The 20291-nt window shown below is 50.1% G+C and overlaps 1 protein-coding gene across 7 annotated transcripts in view; it reads right to left on the bottom strand.

The window, feature by feature from the left end:
• The window catches only part of LOC139807767 (protein CEPU-1), a 334589-nt gene that overhangs the window by 46129 nt on the left and 268169 nt on the right, over positions 1-20291 (bottom strand). For all 7 annotated transcript variants that reach the window (XM_071769148.1, XM_071769146.1, XM_071769152.1 and 4 more), the window contains one exon: positions 2187-2419. In XM_071769148.1, coding sequence (XP_071625249.1) covers positions 2187-2419 — 233 coding nt within the window. The remainder of the gene's footprint in view (positions 1-2186; positions 2420-20291) is intronic.

Here is a 20291-nt window from a genome sequence, read left to right on the forward strand (position 1 = left end):
TGTTTTTTGCTTTTTCCCCCATCACACCCTGACAGGCAGCAGGGATGCCCCAGCTCCTCACTAACTCCATCCACAGCCACTTCTCAGTGATGCCCCCCAAACCTGATGAGAAAGAAGGATGTAGAGTATGGACCCTGAGCCCACCTTGGGGAGCATCAGGCTGCTGCAACCCTGCCTGGAAGGGGAAGAGCTTCTTGCCCCCAAAGCCAGTCCCTTTGGAGAGAGCAACCTGCCCAGGGGCAGGATTTAATTGCATCCTGAGAGGCTGGAATGTTCCTGCCTCCAGAGCTGTGCCCACAGGCCCTCTCCTGGGGCAGCAAAGGCAAAGTCAGGACCTGCATAGAGCAACCTGCACATCTCCCACTTTCTAGCTGTGCTGGGACTAGCTCTGTTTAAAAGGGGAGAGCCCCTTCCCCACCTCCTCTCACTGCTTCTCCTTTCCTATCAGGCTGCAAGAAGGGGCAAGAGGTCTCACTTCCACATCCTAAGCTTGGTGCATCCCTGAAACCTGGCACTTGGATACCCTGGGAGGGTGGAGTAAGCCCTGCTTCCTGCAAGATGAATGTCTTTTAGGACAGGATTATACCAAACTGCATATTTATTGGGCTCATTTTCCACTGAGAGTTAATCCTGGCACCCCAGACAAAATTTTAATGGGGGTTATTAAACCCCTATTAATTGGCTTCCCTTTAATTGGACACTTTCATGTCCCATCACTCCCATTACATTCTTGCCACTTTCCACCCTAGGAAGGGCTGGGTGAGCCAAGCTCTTGAAATAAGAGGCTGAGAACTGGAATTTCTGCAGGCAGCTGTGAGGATGTTCAGCACTGACAGAACTGAGCCCATCACCTGAATCCCCCAGTATTTAACTGCAAGGAGTTAAGATGTGACCTTTTCCTCCAGCACCCAAAATCTCTTCCTAATGCTACAGCAAGAGCCAGGAGGGATGGACCACGGATGTCTGGTGATATGGGCAATTTAGGTCAGGAAATGAGAATCAGAAGAGAACAGATAGAAATTGTCCTGCCTCATTCCAAGGGCCTGAGAGTGACTTCAGAACTTGGGGGTGATCGACTCTGGCTTAAGAAACTTGGGCAGATAATAAAAGATTGCAAGATAAACAGCAAAGCCCCCGGCTGGCAATGCATCTCCTCACACTCCCTGCTTAATGGAGATGGAGCAAGTCTGGCTTGGTTTAGTTTGCTTGATTGCTCCAAGAGGTAAGAGAAAACGGAAAGGGAGGGAGAGGGGGGAAGAAATAAAGGCCCTGGGTTTGGGTTTTTTCCCCCTCTTCAATTCATTAGGCTGCCAATAACACTCAGGCCTGGAGTATCGACGTTGGATTAGCTCAGCCCAGCTCTGTGTACAAGACCAATGCCTTTTTAACCCAGCTTGTTTCCAAATCAATACACCCATCAGCATTCGAAAATTAGCCCCAGACGAGATTCCAATACTCAAGCTGGTGGCTCATGCTAAGAGGGCTCCTGGCCAAATCACAGAAGAAGAAGGAGGAGGAAAAAAGCTCGCTAGGAAGGGATTAGAAATTTTTTACATTCATCTCCCTGTGGCTGCCTCCCCTAAAAGCACAACAGGCCCCATATGTGCCACCCACACCAGCAGCCCCTGGAGCATCTTGACCTTGAGCTGCATAGCTTGTGGTCCCACTTGTGCATCCCCTCTCGAGAGCTCCTGTGTGTTTGCACACTTGCTCGGAGCACACGTGTGCACCCCACAAGAGCGTGCAGCCACCCCATGCCAGCCTCCCTCCTTCTCTCAGGAGTAGGGAGTTTCAACACACAAACACATATTGTTGCCAGGCATACACACACCCACACAAAATACAAGAATCTGCCAGCTCTCCCTTTTCCCCCAAACACAAGTTTGACTTCAAGCATTTCCTCCAGCATGGAAAACAACAAAAAAAACCCCTCATCAAAATACAATACCAACAAAGAGCAACATGGGTTTGCCAGTGCCTGCTTGGGGAGGCAGAGCTGTCTTTTATCAGAGCCCCATCCCGACTCCAGGAAAGCTGGAAAAACGTGACTGCAAATGCCCAGGCACTGCTCAGCTCTCCTGAGACCCTCCAAGCTGCTGACCAGCTTCTAAATTTGTGTCAAGTGAGGACAGCAGGGCAAACCAGCAATCAAAGCCCAACCCCTGGCTGAATTCCCTTCCTCTTACCTTGCACGATGAGATGGACGCGTGATGTCTTGGGGTGATTGTCTGTCTGCACCGAGCAGGTGTAAGGGCCCTCATCATACACATCCACATCTTGGATCTGGATGCTGTACTGAGTTTTGGTGTTGGCCAGGAGCACCACCCGAGGGTCCAAGCACCACTTGTCATTGCCAGCATAGAGGATGCTGCTGCGGTTCAGCCAGGCCACGCGGGTGACCCGGTTATCCACGGAGCACCTGGGGAGAGGCAGAGAGGTGACACATCAGTGTGTGGCTCTTGGACACCCTGCCCTTCCCCTTCCCCAGCCCCTCCTGGTCCTCCTTGCTCTATTTTTAGCTTTGCTGTCAGCAGCAGGTTCAGAAACCGAGTGCTTTCAGGCTCTGAAGAGGACAATGTCAGCACTTCCACCTAAACTGGTGGCTCCAGGGATTTGCTTCCAGGCAGAGAGAGCTCAGAGCCACCCAGCACCAGCCACCAAAGGACCTTTCTATTCCCATTTGCTCCTCAATAAACTCAGAGAAGACCAGAGCTGAGCCAAAGTCCCCATCCTGGGTCCAACACACTTTTTTTGGGAGGGATGCAGGTTGCTACCCCCTGCCCAAGCTCAGCAATTTCTCTCCACGGACTCTCACAGCCCTGCAGCCAGGCAAAGAAATGCAAAGGGGAGCTGGGAAAGCAGCAAGGAAAATTTATCTCAGGAGAAAACCAGCTCTAAAGAGCAACCTTGAGCTGCTCACCATTTGTCCCCTCTGTCAGCTCCTCCTTCCCTCCCCATCACTTGCACAGCTGCATTTCCCTCCCTCACTGCACCTCACCCCAGGGTTTCACTTCTCAGATGATGGTTTGGTCACAGACAACTTCTGCCCAGCCTCAACAACAACCTGAGCCCCTCTAGAAGACATCATAGTGCAAACCTAGAAGAGATTGCTCCTCCTAAAGGGTCCCTGTCCACAGCAGTGGGAGCCACTCCTGCTCCTCCTGAAGGTCTGGGGATGTAAACCTCCATCCCCACATCCCCAAGCAAGGTTTGAACCTTCCATTTCTGACCCACATCCCCAAGAAAGGTTTGAACCCATCATTTCTGACCCACATCCCCAAGAAAGGTTTGAACCTTCCATTTCTGACCCATGTCCCCAAGAAAGGGCTGAACATTTCATTTCCAACCCATGTCCCCAAGCAAGGTTTGAACCCATCATTTCTGACCCATGTCCCAAAGCAAGGTTTGAACCCATCATTTCTGACCCATGTCCCCAAGAAAGGGCTGAACCTTCCATTTCTGACCCACATCCCCAAGCAAGGTTTGATCCCATCATTTCTGACCCATGTCCCCAAGAAAGGGCTGAACCTTCCATTTCTGACCCACATCCCCAAGAAAGGTTTGAACCCATCATTTCTGACCCACGTCCCCAAGAAAGGGCTGAACATTTTATTTCCAACCCACGTCCCCAAGCAAGGTTTGAACCCATCATTTCTGACCCACGTCCCCAAGAAAGGTTTGAACCTTCCATTTCTGACCCATGTCCCCAAGAAAGGGCTGAACATTTCATTTCCAACCCATGTCCCCAAGCAAGGTTTGAACCCATCATTTCTGACCCATGTCCCAAAGCAAGGTTTGAACCTTCCGTTTCTGACCCACATCCCCAAGCAAGGTTTGATCCCATCATTTCTGACCCATATCCCCAAGAAAGGTTTGAACCTTTCATTTCTGACCCATGTTCCCAAGCAAGATTTGAGCCTTCCATTTCTGACCTGTGACCCCAAGCAAGGTTTGATCCCAACACTTCCAGGATTCACCTACAGCTGAGTAAGGAGCAGAGGGCCTGAAGGCTGCCTGCTGTCCAAACCCTTTCCTAGACAGCAGAAACCCTCAGCTTCCTCTGAACCAGCTCAAACCCCAGCAAAGTGGGGATTCTGGAGCTTTTAGGGCTCAGCTGAGCTTTGCTGGATGCTGGCAGTGGAGGATAATGTCCCTGAATAAAACCACTCAGCCTCAGATCCACTCTTTATATTCTCCCCAATCTACTTCATCACCGGTGCAGTGGTTGGGATGCAAATTAACTTTGGAGGCACTGAAAAAGAGCAGGAAAGCCTCTGGGAGGTCTCACACTGGGTAACCTTAATGACTGTGAGGGGTTTAATGGGCTTTCCATGCTGCAGAAGCAGGGATACTAACAGCCAGGATGAATGTAGCCATGGCATGGGGACTTGTCCCAGCACTTTAGGGATCATGTCCTTCCTCGGGGTGAGCTGTCTCCTTGCTGTGGGTCTGCAAGCAGGACTCTGCTGCTCATTTGCCAGGCAAAGACCTGAGTTCCTGCACTGTCCTCCCTCTCCGGTGTGAAAAACATCTGAGAAATTAAACAATTTTACTGCTGTTCCATAATGATATTACGATAATAATAAATTAAATGTGAGCAGATTTTTATGAGCGACATAAAAAAAAGCAATAGATTCAGCCTGGGCTGAACACCAAGAACTCAGCTCTTGCTCTCAGTTCCATTACAGCTTGAATAAAACCCCACATTCGAGTTGCTGCAGTCGTACAAAACCCAGGGATGGTTTTAGTACCTTCTCCTGTGGCCCTCAGCTGTGCTGGGAGCTCAGACCTATGGGGTGGAATAAAACAGGAGGAGGAAAATCTGGGGCTTGGGAACTCAAGCTACAGAGAGCAAATGTCTGCACCAACACAGGGGTGTCCACCCTACCCCCCAAAAGCTGAGGAGCAATGAGATGTGGTTTGAACTTCTCAGACCACTCCCTTCTGCTGAGATTATCCCTGAGGAGCTCTAAGCAGGCTGAACTAAAATATATATATTTCCTCTCTCCTCCACACCTGGTTTTTTTGTTTATTTGTTTGTCTGTTTTGTTTTGTTGTGATTTTATTTTTATTTTTTTTTTATGAAATGCATCAGCCTGGAGATCCCTGGATAATAATGGAGCCAGAGAGTGTGTAATCCAAGCATTCCCTCTATCATCTGGGCATTTAAGTGCTTTTGAAAAGCAACAGGGCTCAGGTAACGCATGAGGCACCAGTGAAATAAGTGGTTTTTGCCCTTCACAGCACCTGGTCACAATCTCTTCTTATCACCTAGACACGCTTCTCTGTCCCTGGGATAGGCAACTTGTTATTTGATTTTCTTCCCTGCCTCTTAAAGCTCCTGAGCCAATATATATTTCTATGTGTATATATATATATAAATATAAAATAAAGCACAGAAAAAGCAGCCAGCAAAGAGGCACCTTGACCTCCAGAGAGAGGGTTGCTTACTTAGGGGATGGAGTGCCATGCTCCTGGCCCAAGCTCCTTCCAAGCCACCGTGCCAACCCTGCTCCTCCTCACACAAGTGCCAGTCGGGGTCCCCGTGGCCAGGGCTCACTGCAGTGAGGTTTTTCCAGCCTCTCCATCTGCTCCCTCTTCCCTCTTCCAGCAGCTCCCATCTCCACCAGGGATGGGAGGCCTTCCTCTCCTCTCCTCTCCCCCCATGCAGGCAGCCAAGCAGAAAGCCTTTGGCTCCAAACACAGGTGAAGAGCAAAGCTCATCCTGCTGCTTCCCCCTTCCCACCCAGCTCCTGGCACTGGAAAAAGCCTGGAGATGCCTTTTCCACCTTGCTGGAAGTTCTCGCCCATCCTCCTGCTCTGTGATGTGCCAAGGAGGGAGGGGAAAGAGAGGACCTTGGGGTGCCGGAAAGCAGCAGTCGCCTCCAAAAAAGATGATGGAAAAATAATTAAGCACAGATGAGGTCATTTTCTCTCTCAAGATCCTTAATCCTTGTTATGTTCCTGCTTGCAAGGCAAGGCCTTCTCCTCCTGGAAGATGAAAATGGAGGAGCAGCATCTCCTCCATGAAATCCTAGTGCCAGTGGTTAGGATCCTCCCTCCTCTGCTCGGGGGTAAACTGAGGCAGGGTTTCCGAGACAGGTGAGCCAGAAATGGGACTCAGGAGTCCTGCCCTTGGGTCATGGTGGTCCAGGCACTTAGTGGCAATCACTCATATGATGAGCCAACACTGTGCTTTACATCTCCATGGGGCTTTTTTATTTTTAGTGTGGTTTTGCAGGCATCAGTGCACAGGAAGCACAAGAAGATGGAGGAGATGCTGCTGCTCCCTCTCTCTTTCCCTCCAAACAGTAAGTCCCAAGCCTCAGGTTTTCTCCTCCTGGAGAGGTGGAAAAGCTGCTAGCACACCAGCCAGGCAGGGATGCAGGGAGATGGAGCTCCTCACTCTGCACCAAATCTTCTGCTCCTTGCTGCCTCGAAATGACCCCAAGCAATGGAATTCGGGCATTTTAAATACACCTCCCCCACTCATCACACCCTGACCTTGTCCCACACTCCTTGGCCAAGCTTCTTTGCAGACAGACCTGCTCCCAGAGTACCCACAACCAAGTGGCAATCAAGAATTAGGAATAATTAAGCAAGAAGGTGCCAAAGCTGAGCACCCTGACCACTGATCCTGCTCATGCCCCAGGTACCTCCCTGTGGTTTTGGCACAGGCAGAGATGGCCCATGCCAAGTTCTCCTGAATTGCTCTCTTTGCTTTCATGGAAAATGACAGGAGGAGAGGTGGCCTGGCAGTGGGGGGAAGGAAGTTTTTTTAATTACTGAAGTGTAGTAATTGGCACACAACATTTTTTTTAGGAGGGGGGGGGTTTGTTTGATCTTTTTGTTTTTTTCTTGCCTCTTATGCAGCTCGTTGGTGTTCCAGAGGGCTGGGCTGAAGAGCACAGATTGTCTCAACCCAGCAGGACACCCAAGAAATGAATAATGTTAATTAGAACTGAAAAGAGCTCAGCGAAATTACCAACCCCACTGCTGCTTGCAGTGCAGTTCTCAGGGTACAGGCTCCAGCACGGAGAGGCAGGGATGGGGCTAAGCCTGGCTCACCCCAAAAAACTGGGGGACAAATCTTGACACCCCCCTGGGCTCATTTCTGCCACTATTATCTAATTTCATTGCGGGGCCACCCTAGAGAAACCTCCTTCCCCAAATCCAGGCCATCTGATGGAGCTTCACACACCACAGCACTGACCCCACCATCAAGCAGCCCTCGTTGTCTTCTCTTTTTCTTCCCAACCTAAACACCTCTGGATTTGGAAGCAATCCTGACCACACCAGCAATGTTTTATCCCTGCTACGGGCTGGACCAAACTGGAAATCTGAAAATACTGGCTTGGGGTTGAGTTGCAAAATGGGAGAAGCAGCTTCCTGCTGAGGCTTGGCAAGGAGAAAAACTGCTCCAGCCCTGCCTTGCTCCCAGCATCTCACGTCCCAGGCAGCACCTTCCATCCAGTCTCTGCACCACCAGCCCTGCTATAAATGATCGACTCAACGAGACGGCCGCCGGAGGCAGAAGCATCACATCTCAGATTTATTTCTGTGATTATCACATTTTATTGTTATTTATTAGGATTAATTAAAGGGCAGGCTGTGAACAACTCAATCCCCTTCAAGCACGGTCCCACCACTCTCACAGACTTTCCTCTGGTGTTTCTGCTCTGCAGAAAAGGGAAGCTGGGCTATCAGTTCCTGACTGGCTCAGATTGTCCCATGCTCCTGGGGACACACACACTGCCTGGGATGCATACACCAAGGACAACCTGAGCTGTGCTTATCACGGACAAACAGGTCTGCAAGGTTTTTTTACTAACAAATATTATGCCAAACCCCTCATTGCCACGACCCAGCCTGGTTTCCCTCTCCTTACTTAACTCACACACAAGTGATTCCTACCAAGGGCTCAAGGCTCAGCCCCTCTGGGCTCTGCAGAGCTGGGGTTCTTGGCATGTCCATCCCCACCTGCACCCCAGGATCACCCCAGCTGTCCTCACCCCCCAAGTGCCAGCTCAGATAGAGGGCATCCCTTGAGCTCAGACACCACCACAGATGCAGCCCCAGGACTTCTGCATGGCACAGCCCCACTGTCAGGGCTGAGAAACCTGCTCAGGGAACCTGCTGCCCACCAGGCAGGAGCTGACCCTGGGATTAACTCAGCACTGGGGTCCAGCAGAACAAAGGGGTCCCAAGTCCCCCCTGTGCAGCATCTCCTGAGGCTGCAGGGTAAGGAGATGCCCTCAGATCAGCTGCTGGCCTGGTGCCTCTTTAAAATCCCACTGAAAACCCTTTTGTTCTCCCTCCTCTCTTCCCTGCCCAGATCTTGGTTCTTGCAGAGGGAATTAAGGCTCTGGATGGGGAGGTCCTGCCTTTCCCAACCTGCATCCTCCCAAGTCCCTGCCCTCTGCAAGGCTTTCCAGGGATTTGGCACCTCCTTGCCAGGGAGGGTGAGAGTTAACTCCTGTTTGTAAAGTACCTGATCTCCTCAACCGAAAGTTTATACATGCAAATGAGTCACACTAATTACATTAATAATAATATACTGGGCTCGAAAAATCCACCTTGGTTCACTGCCCGGGAGTCACAGAGCTGCAAACAACTCCCAGGATGCTGAGTGAGCCGAGCTTATTGCCAAATGCCAAGGAAACAGGAGGTAAACTGGACTGGGGAGGAAGGAAAAACTGCAAAAAGAACCCGAATTCCCCCTCTCCAGCCTGCTGACCCAGCACAGGGCAGGGGACAGAGCAGCCAGGAGCCCCGGGAGCACCCAGCACCCCATCATCCCCTGGAGCCCCAGTGCAAAGCTGGCAGGTCAGGCTGCAGCAGGCAGGGATGGCTTGTCTGGAAAAGTCTTTCTGTCTCTGCAATGCAGCAGTGCACCAGCACCTTTCCAAGTCCCCTGCTCGGCTCGTTCAGCCTCTCTATTTATCCTCCTTTTGTCTCTGCTAACAGCGGTGCTCCGTGGGGTGGGAGCATCTCTGGTGTCTTCTGTCTCAGCCTCTCGGATCCTGCCCCAAAACATCCATGAGGGCAACAGCTCCCAGCCCCCGAGGTGAGGGAATTGTGTCCCTGACCCTGGGCTTCCCCCCTTCCCCCCTAACCCTAAACCCTGTGCTCCTGGTCCAGCTGCTTGGGTTGATGGCACCAGGGAATGGGGGTGATGCCAGCACCAAACCACCCTTAGGCAGCTGCCTGGGGACAAGGACAGTTTGCTAATGAAATGTCACCCTGCCAAGGAGCTCCTGCAGCACTGGGATCCAGGGAGGTTTTGTTCTTCCTCCTGGTTTGCTCCTTTTTTTCACATTCCCAAAGGCCAAGTGATTGCTCAGGGGGCTTCTGGATAGCAGCAGGCAAAGAGCCCCCAGCAAATGCCACCCCTTGTCCAGCAGCCAGGGAAAGGCTTCTCCTTTCTGCAAGGAGAGCACCAACCCAGGTCCAGACTCTGGCAGCTTGAAAAGCTTCAAAAGGAGGTGTGGGAAACGCCAGGAGAAGAAAATAACTCCATAATGATCTCATCCTCTCCCCATAGGTGTTACATAGCAGTTTAAACCCTGCAAAATAAATTAAGGTCTCCTCATCTGAGGAGGTGTGGAGGAGAAGTCTTCTCTTCTGCCTCCAGAAACCTGTTGAGATCTCTCCTTGCTAAGCACTTTTCTCTAGAAAATTGCTCCTTTGCCACCTACAAGCCATGGGTTGAGTCACTCAAGACACCCCAGCTCCCCATCCTTCTCCCTCCCTTTCCCTGGCAGCTCCTGCTCCCTCCTCCAGCCCGGCAGGGAAATTCCTTCAGGCTCTACTCCTAGCAGCCCCAGCCCATCCCTGCCACTGAACTGCCTCAGTTATGAGCTGTGGCCCCCCTGAAAAAATCCTGGCACTCTGCTTTGCACAATTTTGACATTAATAGCCCAGAATAAAGTGATGCCATCCACCCCGACTGGCTGCAGCAGAGCCCCTTTCACCAAGCACATGGGCGAGGGACTGCTGAGCTATAACTGCACTGAAAATGTATTAGAAGGGAAGAAATGCACTTAACTTATTACAAACAGGGAATTATCACACAAGTGGCTTTTTCTTATGACTTGAGGCACAAAAAGAAGGAGCAGTGAGGGGTGAGAGCTCTCTGCCAGGTCTGCGGAGAGAGGAGGAGGAGGGCAAGGGATGCCAAGGGATGCAGCAGGACGAGAGGAGCAAAGGGGAGTGGGAAGAGATGCAGACAGGGGACACTGCCTGGGGACAACATGGGGGAAATCACAGCACAAAATCAGGTATCAGGTTTTCAAGGCACTGGCAGAGCTCTCCAGTAGCTCCGGACACAAACACAGGGCTGAGATGGGGAGGGACCTGGTCAGGCTGGGGCCACCCACAGCAAATGTGTGCTGGGACATGATTTGTAGATTTGTAGCCTGAAAATAACTGCAGGTTAACATCTCCTTCCCATGCCAGATCTCCCTCACATTCCTAATTGCAATTTCACCCAAGTTCTGCTGGCAGAGGGGTAGAGATGGACAGAATCAGGACAACAAGCCAAGGTGGCCCAGACTGCCTGAGACTACATGGGAGGAGCTGGGCATCCCAAGCCTTTGGGGATGAATTCCCCTTTGGCAGAAGAAGTTTCTCCATCTCTGATCGCAAACGGCCAAGATAAGAAGGCAACTTTTGCCTCCTCCTCTGACATATGTCTCTTCATGGAAACTTAACAAGAACCCACAGAGCTACAGACACAGAGCTACAGAACCCACAGAGACAGCCAAACCCCATCACACAGCCAGATCTTCCCTCATCACATAACTACAAGGTTGTTTGCCACATAAACAGAGTTCTAGCATCCCATCCTGATGGCTTGGGGACTTAACCCTGAGAGAAGGTGGCAGAGGAGCAGCAAGGAAACTGGAAAACCAGAGGAGGGGAAGGACAGGAGGGATGTGAAGGAAGCCATGGAGCCAAAAGCAATGGGACCCTTCCCAGCCACGCCACTTGCAGTCTCCATTTATAAATTGGCACTAATGAGACTGAAAACAAGAGAGGGAGGGAGGTAAAAGACCCTTCCCAGAACAGACCCCCCTTTTCCTTCTCTCTCCCCTTGAGGACATCATCCTTAAAATATATTTCATTTCACAGCTGCATTATGGTACCACAAAATCCTGCGAATCCAATTTAAGAACAGATTACCTCCTCACTTACTTCATTTGAAGCAATTACATGTTAATTTTCATTGAGACCAGCCTAATGCATACCAATCTGATGCTGCAATCTCATTTGAATACTTGAGGGAACTCTAGTTGGGCTCCAGGCTCTGGAGGCTCACATTTAAAGGGCCACTTCACTTTCCCTTTCCCTTTTCCCCCTGTTATCTGTGCTTTCATCCCCCTTCTGATGTTCCCTCCATCCCTCCCTGGCCTTCCCATCAACTGGTGCCATTCATCAGAGCAACTAAAAACACATAAAAAGTTCTGCAGCAAACCCTGTAGAGCAATTCTGTGACCACCACCAGCTAGGTCCTTAAGGCAGGTCCTTTCCCCAAGCCAAAATTCAGCCTTTCCAACATCTTTCTGCATCAAGTTAATAAACTTCCAGCATCAAAGACACCGCTCAACACGTGCTGCTACTTCACATGTCTCTGCAAAGCAACTCCTCCCAGGCCAACAACAGCCTCTGCCAGGTTTCTAGCTGATGGTTATCTACTGCTCCCTCACACTGACTTGAAGCTTCCCATCCAGCCAGGCCCAGGGTATTGATCCATGTCTCGGGCACCGAGCTTGGAGTCATTAATAATGCCACAAGAGCATGGATTCAGCTCTGGGTGGAGGCGCGGGGGCACGTCGAATCTGTCTTGCTGTACACATCTCAGGGAGAAGCATTCCTGTCGGAGGCTTGCACCTTAATTAGATTTCTCAGATTGCCCAGGGCCCCGAGACACTTGTGCAGACACCATATAAATGTATATGGCATTGTGCTGTAATTAATCCGGGGTGACGCAGGCGGAGCAGGAGCGAGGGGCTGAGGCGTGGTGACACGATCAGCCCCAACGTTTCAAGCATGGTGCTGGGTGCAAGCCCACCCCATGATCCAATCCCCATCAGCTGCAATCCAAGGAAGCTCCCTCTCTGTGCCACCCACCAGAAATAGAGGAGAAGATGAGTATTTGGGTGGAGGAAAAGGCGGCATCTCAGAAGCAAAAGGATTCGTCGTGCTGCCTCCCCAGGCAAAGGTACCTCCAGCTCCCCCTCCACACGAGCAGCTCAGCAGCCAGGAAGACAACACAAAGCACTAAAGATGAGCAGAGATGAATTGCAGCTCCTCCTCCCCCCAGAAAAGAATCAATTGCATCAGGCAGCTGGCTGTGGCATTGCTGAAAACACCCAGGTGTCACTGCTGTGGCTGAACCCAGACATCCCTGTCCCACTTTGGATGCTCCACCCATGGGCAGGATGGAATGAAGCTGGTGAGGCAGTTTTATCAGAGAAAATCTTTGGGGAAGGAATTTGAGCTGAGGAGAACTCAAGAAAGGTGCAGAAGAAGATGAAGTGATGGAGGAAGACATTTTGGCTGAAACATCATTCGATCTCCTGAAGCCTTTCACTCCCCTGTGAGTCCCCTGCCTGGAGCTGGGGGTGGGTTGTTCCCTGAAAACAGAGATGTGAGACCTTCACCTCCCCAGGGGTGTGATGTCTCAGCCTCACCTGTGCCCCAGGGGGTAAAAAAGCCTTTTGGGGCAGAAGGGAGTGGGCCAAGGCACGAGAGGGCTTGGACAGGATGAAATAAGTCACTGGGCCCCATGGGGTGTGTCAAGAAACTAAATAATCAGGATTCAAGGGAGAAAAAGCAGTTGCCTGGGCAACAGTTTGCTGCTAACACATCTGCCACCCTGCACGACTGCCCAGATGCTGCTCAGGTGCCAGAGAAGCCCCAGGGCCCAGCCTGCTGCCCTGGCAGCCCCACAGCATCCCAAGGATGCTGGCACAGTGGGTTTCCCCAAAGCTGGGTGGGAAACCAGAGTCACCCCATGCCCTAAGGCAGCACTTCACAGGGCCTGGCAGCTCTTGCTGTCCATCCTCACCCCCCAAATGACAGTGGCCACCAGTGAGAAGCCAGAAGGAGCTGACATCCCACTGCTCACCTGTCCTGCTCCAGGAAGCATCCCTTCCTCATGGACTCCTTGTCCTTTCTTCCTTCTCCTACCACAACCACTTCCTAAAAGCTCCTCTGCAGACACAGATACAGATGCCAAGGTGACACAAGGACACAGCAGATGCTGGTGACACCAGCACCCAACCTCTGGCCCCAAGACCCATCTCCATCACCCACTGCTCTCCAGCAAGGTGGGGACCACAGCACCCTCAGCTGACTGCAGGAGGTGCAGAAGCACCCGTGCCCCAGCTAAAACAAGGTTTGGGTGCCTTGGGGACACGTTTTCAAAGCACCTGGAAAGCCTTTGGTTGCCCAGTTCCCACTGAAGCAACTCAGTCCCTGTATGCACCTTTGAAAACGTGGCCTTTATAGTTTTCCAGTTTGATGTCACATCTGTAAGAATATATGGTGGTTTCGTTGGTTTTTTTTTTTTCCTTCTCCTCAAGCTCTTCTTCTTTTTAAGAGTTCATACTTTGAAATCTAATTTTTATTTATTTTCCTTGCCTAGAAAAGGGCTGACTCCCCACTGAGCACAGAAGGAGACAGAGAAGAGAGGGTGGGAAGGAAGCCTTCAAAAAGTGCCCAGATTTAATTTTTAATCAGAGGAACAGGAAAGGAAATTTGTTGATGATCAAACAGATTCAAGTACCTTAAAAGAAAGGGACCATCAGTAAATGGAAACTAGTTAAGAAATTACATGAAAGACATGAGAGATGCTCGAGAAGCAGAAAAGATGCTGTAACCAAGTGGAAAACCAAACCCATCAGTCCCAAACCACTGGAGCAGTGAGAAACAGGAGGTGAAGCATTTGTTCTGCACAAGTGGCAGAGGATGGGAGAGCTGGTGCTTTGCAGAGGTGCTGAGGGAGCCCAGAACCTCAGAAAGAGCAGCCCTGGCTGGCTTTGTACCTGCACAGCTCAAACAAGTGCAGACAGTGGAAAAAAGGGCTTCATTGCTTTGAAAAACAGCACCCCAGGGGCTCTGTGTTTTCCTTTGCCTCCTCGGCACCTTCCAGCTCCAGTGTGCTCAGTTTAGAAACCCAAAGAGGGTGGGATTGGTTTATTTATTTAGTTACTTTTCCTCCTCCTTTGCTTTGCTTTGAATCCACTTGGCAGGGCTTTGCAGCTCAGGCAGGGACCTAAAAAGCCAGCTGAGCCCTCTGGGGGCTGGGGGACAGAGAGATTTAGGGAGGGGAAGAGGAAGAAGAGGAGGAGGAGAGACCAGAGCAGCACTGAGCAATCCTGCAAGGGAGGATTTCAGACAGAGATCAATCCATCCCCCATCCCTAAGGCACTTCCCTAGCTAAGAGGCAGGATGCTGTTGCTTCCCTGGAGCTGTGAGCCACCCAGATAACTCCAAAATCTTTTAACCAGGAAAACAGAACTGCCTTTTGGTGTCACACCAGAGTCAGTGGTGGGCAAAGCCCCCAAAGCATCAGATGAGCAGTCAGGTCCTTGGCAGGCAAGGAAACTTTAACATGGATGCGACGTGTCGGAGTGAAGAGGTCTCCAAACCCCAGTAAATGTTTTATTAGGGCAGCTCTGGCTTCCGTGCCCAAGCTTTGCTCTTTTTGGACTCTGGGGATCTTGTTGTGATTGGAGAGACGTTGCTCATCACCTCCCCTTCTCCCAAGAAGAGCCCTGCCAAGCTTTTCCCTTCCATCAGGCTTCAAATGCATTTAAATAGTAGCCTGAAGGCTGGCAGGAGCACCCCAAAACCCTACTCTCCCACCCTCGAAAGAGTATAACCCAGCTTTTCCCTGGATTTCCAGTTCCCAGAGAACTAGGCTTCAGATTTAGAACAGTGCATGAAGAAATATTGGGTCAGATATGATCTTGGCATACAAGGACTCCTGTTCCAAAGGACACCAGGCCAGCAGCATAAATAAAAGTGCATAAAGTTACTTCCCTGCTTACATCTGTGCCTACCAGAGCTATTCTGGAGGAGAAATCACACCCCTCGTGTCCTATTAGAGCTGCTCCCATTTATTTTTTTCCCCCCAATTCTAAAAAATATTTACATCCAAAATAGACAAGAAAAGCCTGGTGCCAAGAAAATAGGGGATTTTTATAGATCTTCTTTCGGTGAGAAATTACCAAGACAACAAGTCACTAAGTTCCAATAAAGGATTTGACATTTTCCTGAATAAAAATAGCACCTAAAGTGGCATCATGTCGGATCACACCTTATGGGCAAGCAGGAGACTGAAAACCTTCTCACAACACACTGAAACTCACCCGTGGGATCCCACTGGGGCCACCTCATCCTCTACCCTTTTCTATTGGATTTCACACCGATTTCCACGGGACTATCAGTCTCCTCCCTATTAAGTTTGATGGTTTTTTGCTGGTTTTTGTGTGTGGTTTTTTTTTTTTAACTGACAAAGGCCAGGAATTGTCTTGATTTGAGGCATACACAGAGCAACAGCTCGGAGCAGCATCCCAATTACCTGCACGGGGCCATACTGGATAGTGAGGTGTGCTGGGGGAGTTTTGGATCAAGCAGAAGGGCAGGGTTTTGTCTTGTTTTCTTGGCTGTTTTTTTTTTCCACCAGCTTTAGTTCAAACCCCAAGTGCAGCTGCTTATGTTACAAGACCTGCCTGCAAAAAACATGCCAAGATACAGCCCACACAAGGCACTGAATGCAAGGGATGTGGAGGGGTACTGGGACTGCCTGCTCCAGGTAAAGGATACAGCTCCAGGAGATGCAGTTTTACCATTTGTCCTTTCCCTTAAAAGCATAAAAATCCCAACCATCCCATAATACCCATCAGACCTGCACATATGATATCACCCTGGGAAAAAAAGGAGACTGAAGGCTACAGAGGGGAAAGCTCAGTCAGCGACTGACTGAGAACACAAGAATTTTGTAGAAACATTAGGACTGTGCCAGCTTTCTGCATTTTCTCCCTCCAGCAACAGAAAGCCCTGAGGTGTGTGGACAAAAGCAGCCCAGGAGGTGTTCCCAGCACCCCAATCCCCCAGCTCCCAGGGGGAATTGCATCCCGTGTACCCAGCAGCAGGGATGGGATCCCAGCTCTCCAGCTCCAGAAGACACCTCCCCAACCCACAATTCTCTTCCCCATCACTGCTAATTAACACCCAACCCCTTTCTTTGACTAATGAACCCCTGCCTGGGCACATGTGCCAAGTCCCAGGTGTTGACCCAAGGCCAAGGCTGCCTCCTGAGCCTTTGGATGTGGCCGGGCTGGCAGATGGATGGAAAAGAAAGGTTGGAAAACACCGACAGTGCTGGAAGAGCTGGGAAGGGAAGAAGGGAAGGGGAATGCCTTCTGCTTGGTGCTTTTGTGCTCTCCCCAGCTCCTTTGGTGAGGCCAAGCTGCCTCATCACACCCCACCTCCCCCCTGCCATCCTGGAGCTTGAAAAAATGCCTGGTGGTTTCATGACATCCAAAGCCACTCCATCCTCCCCTCCTTTCACATTTGGAGGGATGGAGGGACAGTAGGGACTGGCAGGGAGAGGTGGGGATTGCATCTACTGAGAGGCTTTCTTCTCCCGTTTTTTAAAATCTAGCACATGAATGTGCTCATTTAAAAATGGAAATTCAAACTAATTATTAGCTGGAGGCTTTCAAGTAAAAATGTAGGGCATGCAATATTATCTGGGATAATAGCAATTGTTTTCAGCTTCAGGAAGTGCATAAGTAATGGAGCTTCACCAGTTGGCCAGCTCGGTTAAGCAGGGGACACAGCCACTGGGCAACCTGTCACCTCTTACCATGAAACCAGGCACCTTTTCACCCTCTGTCCCCTGCCTCCAGCCTGGCCACCCACTTCTCCTGCACCTGAGGAGCCAGAGCCATGTGGTCCCTACACCACAGCATGTATTTCCCCTCAGTGGACAGACTGGACCTGAAAATTATGATATTTAGATATAATAATAATGAAATAATCCAAATAGACACAAATGGCCGAAACTTCATAGACAGGAGCCTGGGATGTACATTTTTAGCTACTCTTTAAAACAGAAGTGAAAGCATGGTGAGCCCTTCCTGCCTCCCAGCCATCAGAACTGACTGAACTCATCACACAAAAAAGGCTCTTTGCTTGGTTCCCTTTTAAGCTGCTCCATGGGATGCTCAGAGCTGGGAGTCCTCAGCAGCTTTTCAGCAGTGCCACTGCTCGTGGGCAGCAGATATCAAAGCCAGGGGAAGAGAAATGTGGCATTCACATGTAAGGGAACATTTGGCAGCAAGAAAAAAAATCTCTGTGCCTGCACGAGCAGTGTCAGGAGAGAACTTCCCCAGGCCAGCACTGGCCGCAGATGTAACCCACTTGCAAGTCAACTGTGATCAAGGGGAACCAGAGAGGTTGCCAATTAAAACCAGGGAATGATTTTCAAAGAACAAAGAAATCTGTGGACATTGTTTGATGGTGCATATTCTGCAAGATGCAAAAAGGGAAAAAAAAAAAAAAAAAAAAAAAAAAAAAAATGCTAAAAATAAGCTGGATGCTGGGAGCCAGCTCCTCAGCCCAGCCCAGACAATGGCTTCAGGGAGTTTGCAGCTTTAGCCATGCAGCCATCATTGTTGCTAAGTTCTGATCTCTATTTAAACTTGCAGAAGGTTTTCTTTTCCTGAAAAAATAAAATAAAATACAAGAATCTCCCCTTCCATCTTGCTGCTCATCTCTCCTAAAGCAGCTCACATGATGATGATCAAAAATAAGCCCTCCAAGCCTAAGCTCACTAACATTCATTTCTCTCCTGCTAATGCTGGACTTCTTACTGTTAATCCTTAAATATATCCTTAAATAAGAATGACAGTACCTGAAGCGCCTAACAACCCCCTATCACAAACAGAGACAGCCTCTGCATTCCTAATTTAGCTTCCCACAGGAGAGCTGACACTAATCCCAGATCCTGAGTCCTGGATATCTCCGACGTAAATGCCATCACCTCGCTCACCTTGACGGTACAGAGCAGCCTCAACTTTCCTTGTCCTGCTCAACTTTCAGAACTGGTTCTCACTGCACCCAAACCAAGTTTTTGCCACCTGCAAGAGCAGGTGACTCCTTGTAAATCCAAAAGTCCAGTTTTCTGAAGGCTCCAGACCAGCACAGAGCAAACAGTGAGAAAGGAGCATCCAGACTCAGCCTAACTGTGAGTAAATGGATTTAATTCCAAAATAAAATACACCTGGATGAGTGGGAGTACTTAAGACACAGGCAAAAGACACTTGACATTTTGCAGCTACTCCAGAAAGAAAGCAAAGCTTGACAAAGCAGAGCTGGCCCCTCAGTCCTCAGTAGATGTTGGTATTTCTCTCCAAAGAGGCAATTTGAAAAGACTACAAGGACCCACAGCTGCCTCCTGCAAAGCAGGCACCAAACCCACCCACTAAATCCAATCCTGAACACGAAAAGCACAGAGAAGGGAAGGATTTTCACCTTGTTCTGCAGGCAAATTTTAACACTTTCCACCAACTTCTGGAATAATCATCCCCACCCAAGCCACAGACAAGAAACTCTGCAGGAGCAGTGAGAAGAGCCAACAACAAGCCAGGCACAAGCCCTAAACCTTCTTGCAAGCCCCCATGGCATGGACCCAGCAGGAAAACCATGGGTCAGCTCCAAGCTGACCAAGGGAAGGTGCCAAAACCCAGCACCCTGTCACAGCCATCAGCTGGCAAGGGTGCTCTGGCATCCCAGGACACTGCATTCTGGGGATGGGTGGCATCCCCCTGCAAAGCACCTGGTGCCATGGTTGGAATAATGATTCAGAGCAAGAGCATTGCCCTGGACTTCTGCAAATTTGCATTGCATGAAGTGCAGGCTCCCCAAAGCTGAGCAGGGATGGGGGCTCTGAAGTCTGAATTGGCTCTGCTGTGCTTAGGAGAGGGGAGAAGCTGGCACTGTGCCTTAATGCATCACCCTGTGCTGTGGTGGGAGCACTGCTGAAGGAACTGGGTGTCCACCAGAGCTTTTGGGAGCCTCAGCACCCCTGACCCCCCCTGCATGCACAGGGCATGGCTGCTGGGTGTAGGGGGTCCCCTGAATTCCTGCCTGCTGGCTCCAACCCCCTCCCCACCAGCTCTTCCCATCACGTGGGGCTGCAGGAACGTGTCTGGAATGGGAAAACTGGAGCTTGGCATTGCTTGGCCAGCAAGCCTTGGTGGTTCTCCTTGCTTGGATTTTCATCCTGTGGCACAAGGGAAAGGATAATGTCTGCCCAGCTCCCAGAGGCTGTTAGTTACACAGCATTAAACATTAGCTTTCCAGAATGGAAATGCTCACAGATTTCTGAGATGGAAGAATATCCCCAAGGCTTACACCTCCACAGGACAGAGCAATAACATTCCAAAGGTCAGGAGAGGCACAGGTTCCCAGGTCTGATGCCTATCACAGCTGAGATAAGCAGCGGCTGCAGCCTGGGAGCAGGTTCAGCTTTCAGGCTTTTTTGTTCTGAGCTGGGATTTTGCTTTGGGCCCAGCCTCCAGCCAAGAGTGAAGTGGAGCAAAATCACTAGAAGGAAACATTTGGCTTCTCTGTGTTCTCTGGACAAGGTCTGACTCCCCCTCGCTCACACTCCATTGGTTCAGGAAAACAAAATCCTGCTCCTTCTGTGGACTGGATCCCACACACCAAAAGGAACTGGCAGACCTCACCACTGCTCACCAGCAATTTTTGCTGGAGACTCAGATCTAAGGAGGCCTCCACTAGATACAATTTACATCCCACTTAAAGACTCAGAAGAGGGAATGAGGCGACTGTGCTGTGTTTGCCTTCTGCTGGACCCCCTTTCATCCTGGGATGGAGCATGGGAAGCTTTGTTCTATGCAATAACAGATGAGGACACTTCTGGGCTCTGCCAAACCTCACAATACAACCAAGTATTTCATAACCTCTCTCTGATTTTCCTTTCAAGCCCCAGCTCTCAGTCGTACGCAGTTATACAAGAAACCTCGGCTTTCATTAAGGAAAAAAGAAACCCTCTGCACTTCTCCCTCTACCCTTAAAAAAAAAAAAATCCCACCAAAAGAAAAAAAAAAAACCCAAATCAAACAAAAAAAGACCCAACAAGCAACAATGAAACACTTCAGAAACCACCTCCACTCTTCAGACACAGGGTTTTAAAAGGGAGGCTCCGGATTTTGAAGCCCTGAGCTCCACTGTGCTTACTCCAAGCC

This window comes from Heliangelus exortis, chromosome 26 (genome assembly GCF_036169615.1).
Source record: "Heliangelus exortis chromosome 26, bHelExo1.hap1, whole genome shotgun sequence".
NCBI classification, from domain to species: domain Eukaryota; kingdom Metazoa; phylum Chordata; class Aves; order Apodiformes; family Trochilidae; genus Heliangelus; species Heliangelus exortis.